The following is a 6,628-nucleotide window of genomic DNA, read 5'->3' as shown; positions in this document are numbered from 1 at the left end:
TACGCACCTATCACCATACCACCTCAGCACGAACGCCGTATAGATTGTTTTCACCTGTTCGATTCGTGCTAGATTTGACTAAAATACTCATGCGAAGTTATTGAAAATATAAAATCCGAATTAACATCCAGTTTTCAACAACCTGTCTTAAAGATACCGCTCACAAACAAGCTATCATTTCTTGAAACAAATATATAAGATTTATTTACGTTATCAATTTTGTCGTGTGTCGAAATACAGCCCACTCAAAACATTCTATGGACCAAACGAAAAAATTGTTGACATTGATTGTCAACAAGTCCTACAAACTAGGATCTTTCATATTTCTTTCGCTTTTGATAATTAGACACAACCTCCCGCTAGCCGATGAGTCATTCTGCTATATTTGGCTTATCCTTTGTTATTATACAAATTACTGCCATTGTTCACGGCTGATCTACTAATTCGTTTGGTGACTAGACACTACGTTAGATATTTTAATCAAATAAACTCATAATTGTATCGATAAAATACTTCCTATCAGTACAATATATGATCCAAAATTTAAACATCCTGCTTCAGGGCGACATATCCAGTGAATTAACGGCGCCTGAACAATCCCTTAAAACGGGTAAATCTATAACTTTATTATCTAATTTCAACCTAATATCCACAAACTGATCAACATAATTTCACTATGCCCAAAAAGAATCGCCTTGCAAATGATATCGATATTTACGACATTTCTTTGCTATATTAATATAGTATTATTTGTTATAGATCCAGACCACCGACCTCGACCAGGGCTATCAAAATTCGCCTTCGTCATGGCCAATAACCAATATAATATTAACTACGATAGAAACTGTCATTGTTAATTTAACACTAGCTATCGCTGCTATAATACGAATAGCCTGTATACATATTAAATAAACTGTAATAAATAACTTATTATTTTTAAATACACCCTGTCTTATTTATCTACACCTTCCTTTGTCTTACGTCCACCTTGACCTACGCATTGTCATGTAAAATTCGTGATAAAAAAGGATTTTTGCTATCCACTAGCGATAAAAAGTTCGCGTACAAGGTAAATAGCGGGCAAAAGAACGGTATAAAGCATAAAGTGTAGAGTATAGTAGCATCGCAGAAAAGAAAAATCAACAGCTTGCTCGGTCATTGCGCAGCAACAGATCGAGCAACGATACAAATGATCATGGAAGTGCGTTTCTGCTTCCCGGTCTGTTCGAACTATGACGATTTGTCTTTCTGATCTTTCCGACTCGACCGTTGCACCGTTCACTCGACCATCGACCATAAATTGTTTCGAATTTTCTAGAGAACGGACACTTGAAACTACGTGCTTGCGGTACATTCGATAGCCAGAACAGAGGGATCCTTCGTGAGCCTGTTTTCGTCCTGCGAGACGAGCAAATTATTAGAAATTTCCTGATGCAATTGTACGCGGTTTTATGCAACTTTGATTATACACGTGAACGATATTTGGCACAGAGGAGTAACATTTTCGGGGTAACATTTGCGCACTAATAGGTTCCCACGTAGCTAAAATAAAGCAAAAGTTGCGCGAAATTAACGGATGACAATTGAGAAATTTCTTGGGTGATCTACGTTTATTACGAAATGGTTGGATGCGAGAATCGATATCTGGTAGCATCTAAGTTGTCCGAGAGAGTTTCACGATAAAGGAACAGATCTCTGCCGATACTCTCTATCCGACTATCGTAGCAGATTTGCGTACTTTTGCAAGGTTCTCCAAATTAATACAAATTTCTAACTACCGTAACATCGAGATATTATACATCGTAAGGCAAAGTTAAGGAGAGTGGCGATGACCTCGGAAACGCGAAAAATATCTCAGAAGATAGAATTTTGGTGGCGCGAAGGACAAATGTTAGCGATGGTTTTTGCCAATAGCGATTCTGATTCTCCCTTGACGTGTCTGCTCGACGCCATTTCCGGCATCGTGACAACCACCGTAAGCCCTAGGACGCCCTTACAGCCTCCTTTACATCGCATATGCCCTTCTCGCTGTTGATGAAAATCCAATTTGTGAAATTAGACGTTTGCTCGCTTTGAGACAAAGTAAACCGCGTTTCTCACAGGTGTTCGGCAGATGGCGATGATGAGATATAGTGCAACAAAGTGAAATTTTACGCGCGTAAATCTAACAGGATTATAATGTAACAGAAGCACAACAAAGAGGAAACTTGTGATGAAAAAGGAAGAATATATTACCAACGAAACTCTTTTGCTCCATTTTCTTTCGTAGAATTATATTTCACTTGCGAGTATTATAGCAGGTCTGCCTTTGATACAAAAATCATAAAAGGTTTACGTATCTGCACGTATATTTACGCTGTATGAACGACACTCGAGTATTACACGCATGCATTATCGACAAATCGATCCACGTTCGAGATAAGAGTTCCTCTTTGATACTTATGGTATAAATAACGAGAAATTATCAGGAAGTATGTTACAGTGAAACTGCTCGTACTTCGTTACTTTTACTCGCATGTATGACACCTACAACGATATTCTTTGTTGAATCAATAAATAAAAGCGCTCCCCAGCGTACGTACAAGACTAGATCTTGAAATATAAGAATCGACGTAACAATAAGACTAAAAAAGTTCGAAATGAAAATAATTCGCCGAAACGGCAAAAAGAAAATACCTGACACAAAAATAACGATACGGTAAATCAGCGTCCCGTTTTAATTTTCATCGATCAGTCGTCCAGCAAGCGATATGTGTCAAGCAGCAACGGAGACAAGGTAACAGAGACGAAATATTATCGAGTTAACGCACGCGAAGTGGTCGCAGGAATGGCTGACGGGTGCGAGAGTGTAATGCACTTACGTCACGCGAATTTCAGACGAAACAACTGGTGGTGTAACGAAAATTTAGCGTCGCAACCGAATGTGCTAAATATAAAATGGATGGCTGTTGACCGAAAGAAAAATGCTCGACGATACGGTGCCGCCGTTTGTTCTCTTACAAGATTGAACGTCCACGGTCGACCCATTTACCAGACCCTCCTCGTTACACGAAGAGACGAAATCACCAGTGCTATTTAATCGTGCGAATTATATCACGCGTATCTCGCGAATTATTACACGACAGTGATAATAAGGCAAATCTAATAAAATTTACTTCTCATTAAAAAGTCGTACCAAAACAATTATTTATTAATTGATTTATTTATTAATTCTTAAGAAGATACATATAAATAAGAAAAAATGGTAAAATTTGATTAGTATAATAAAAGTAATATATGCCTATGATCATTCTAAAATATAAAAAGTGAAATAGTCTTACGTTCATTGGTATATTTTAAGAACACATACATCTTTTAACGATAGTTGCAATGTAACATCATTTTTATATTACACGCAAGGTATGGCAAGTATTCCTGCTCTAAGGCACAATTTGAAATCAACAACATTCAGTTTAACAAATTATAACTTCTATTCGTTTTCCATCATGGAATAACGCGGTGGTGTCTTCCATATTGCACTGGACGTGCATTGTAATCTACTCCTATCTATATTTTCAAACATTTCAGTTAAATCTGGTGTGCACATTCTTCTATCAAAGAATTTATAGACTGCTTTCTTCGGAATTTATCGTTGCATTGCAAGTTCATTTTCGCGTATGTATGCTAAAATTGATAAAAATTCGAGTACTCCATGCATTATAATGTTTATTAACTCATTAAGTAAAACAACACTTACATTGCGCCTAATGTGGAATTGTACGCCTTGGTCTGGCTTCATCGTCCGATGTGTCGTCGTCAGGTTTACTGTGCAAAACAGAAGTGGACCTTACTGTTTGGAGCTATATTTTGGATAAAATATCGAATGAATAATAGCTTGTGTTTTTATAACAGAAGAATACTTTGATACTGTTTGTAATGTTACCTGCGATGTCATCATCTGAGTCTCCTTCTTTTGTTTCGCTAATAAGATTTTTTTTGCTTTTTCGACAGATCTTCATGCCAGTTTTTGAACAATGGCTTTTTCTGAAATTTTTTCTTTTTCAAAGGCCTCGATTCTCCTTCTTACGGGCACATTTTTCTTCATTTCATTTTGAATGTCCTGTTTCGTCATGTTTCTATTAGACATTTCCCTTTCACGGGATGGCTCATCTTCTGCGAATAATTCTTCGAACTCGGTGAGTCCAATAGCTTAATTCAGCTGCTGAACCTCCTCCTGCAGAGTTATTGGCGACCGTGATGTAAATTTAGGTTCATTATTTTTTCCTATACTACTAGCCAAGTTTTTATTAATTACTACCATTTCGTTTGATTTTATTGGTGATAAAGGTTCTACAATTGCGGTAGCGTCCATCATCTTCTGCGTATAAGTAGAATTGATGTCCATCGTGGAATTCATAAGAGGAGTAAATTTCTCAAGTGCATTCTCGCACATTGAAGGATCTTCAATATCATTTCTTGCTGATGGAATTACTGTATCATCAATAATATTAGAATATTTACCCTTCGTGTTTTCACTCCGTGAAAAAGTTCTCTTTATATTACTATCTCTTGTTGTCATTGAAGACTTTAATGGTTCAATCCTTTCTGGCTGTTTTGCATCTTCTTTTGAAATTGTTTCGCTTAAAACATTCTTTTTTGTTTTACTATGTTTTGTAGGACCTTTTGTGTTTTTTCATCTGAACTACTTCTAGCACTTTCCTTTTTTTTAGGTCGGCCTCCACGTTTCCTCTAAAAATTTAGAATATATTTAACAACGTTATAGTAGTATTTATATACACAATGTACATACAATTGTATAAGCAATTAGATTTTGACGCATTAATTAACCGATATCAAACATTATTGGATACTACATATAAGGGTTAGTATTGATTAGTAACATAAGATATGGGGTAAGATTGAAAGTATTAAATTTCATCATAATATGACACAAACATTTACATTACTGTCATCATCAAGAGTTAGCCTTCGTAATTTTGTAACAAGTGACATTGACTGCAGCTTTTTAATATTAATTGCAGCTTTTATTGCAGCCTTTCTTTTTGTTCGGTCAATTGTTGTTTCCAGCACATCCCCAGTTTTTACATCTTTATTTTCTGTTTTATCATGTACTGCTGAATCTGTTACTGTATTGTCAGTATTGATAATATCATTTTCTGGGATAGTCTCTTTACGGCGATAACCTTTTTTCTTCAAAACCTTCGGCCTCTTTGTAGTTGAAGGGCCAGGGACTGATTGTGGTATTTCAGCAATTAAACCATGTAAATAATCCAGAGTGTCTTCAAGCTGGTTGTTAATATATTTTTTAACATCCAAGGAATAATTATGTATATTCGATATATCTTTGGTAATCATTTCTTTAATCTCCTTCTTTGATCCAGTATCCATATTTAAAATCTACGAATAAATGATATATATTTAATATATACATTAAACTATACTTTTTAATAATACATACCATAATTTAATATTATGGTTGAAATTATGACGTATATAGCAATTAATACATACACATGTGTTTAGTTCTATTAACTTAGAAGCACATGTAAATTAAAAAAAAAATATATATATATGAAACAATAATAAAATAATGAAGTAACATTGAGAATAGAATCTAGTTTAATTACACATATATACCCTTTTAATAATTCCGTTCTTATAAATTTTATTAAATTTACAGTGAAGCTTACAATTACACTAATGCCAATGAATATTAACGTATGCGTTTATTATTACACTAAATAAAAATGAAAGTAATGCAATGAAAAATACAATATACCTTAATGGAAATAAAATAAGTAAATAGCGAAGTATTTATTAATATTATTATATAGCATTATATTATATTATTATAATATTTATTAATATTTACTTACCTTTTACGTTTGCACAAAAACTATAAAATTTTAAATATAAAGAGAGATTTATAACAGAGATAAAGCAAGTCACAGAAATTAGTGTCTTTCAATGGCAAAAATGCGTTAAAGGAAGTGAAACGATAATCTCCGTCTCGCGTCACAAGCGGAACTGTGTCAGTTTTGCTCCTTGAAAGTACACGTAGCGGTACATGAGCTAGAGAACATTTCAAATCATGTTGTTGTTTTTTTGCTTCGGAGTATCAAGATCGTGAGGACATACATAATATATTAATAAATAAACTCCGGGCAAAACAATGTCGCCGTTACGTTACCGTCGAACCGTCGAACAAAGACGAATTTGAATTCTCCGACTCTCCCCCGATCTGTTCATACTATACCAGTTTAAACGGACGCAATCGTAAGGAGTTCACGAGAGTTATGGATCAGTATCTACGAGTATCTACCGTCTTTGCGAACATTATCTATAATTATTTATTTAATCATTTGAAAATATACTTGAAGGTTTCAACAACGAGCAATCTTGTCTAATAAATCTCACGATCAACCATCCTCTACACACAAGTCCTCTGAAAACATAACGACTTTTCAGTTCAATTTGAATCGTTGCGTTCAACGCCATCAGGGTGTCCTGCATAACGCGGGCATCCGACTAGGTGCTGATACCACATACAAGAACAAATCGAATATGTGAAATAAAGCTTTTTAGCTTAAGGTCCCGTTTTGAAAAAAATACAGTTTGAACGTGTTCG

General features: G+C 34.9%; 1 protein-coding gene across 1 annotated transcript; it reads right to left on the bottom strand.

Moving 5' to 3' along the window:
• Positions 1-4,620: 4,620 nt before the first annotated feature.
• On the bottom strand, positions 4,621-5,531 carry LOC143304700 (uncharacterized). Its single transcript, XM_076627212.1, has 2 exons — positions 4,936-5,531; positions 4,621-4,728 (listed from the first exon to the last, which is right to left on the bottom strand). Exons 1-2 carry the CDS (start codon positions 5,386-5,388, stop codon positions 4,621-4,623), a joined length of 561 nt encoding a protein of 186 aa, XP_076483327.1. The 5' UTR covers positions 5,389-5,531.
• Between the last annotated feature and the right edge of the window lie 1,097 nt (positions 5,532-6,628).

This window comes from Bombus vancouverensis, unplaced genomic scaffold (genome assembly GCF_051014615.1).
Source record: "Bombus vancouverensis nearcticus unplaced genomic scaffold, iyBomVanc1_principal scaffold0049, whole genome shotgun sequence".
NCBI lineage: Eukaryota > Metazoa > Arthropoda > Insecta > Hymenoptera > Apidae > Bombus > Bombus vancouverensis.
Note: the sequence above shows the minus strand (reverse complement) of the source record. Positions and strands in the feature narration are given on the sequence as shown.

Excerpts from the sequence above, each read along its gene's own strand:
- LOC143304700 (XM_076627212.1), bottom strand. The coding sequence starts at position 5,388 with ATGGATACTGGATCAAAGAAGGAGATTAAAGAAATGATTACCAAAGAT. Across the intron at positions 4,729-4,935 it reads ATGATGACAGTAATGTAAAT|AGGAAACGTGGAGGCCGACC; the intron begins GTTTGTGTCATA and ends CTAAATTTTTAG.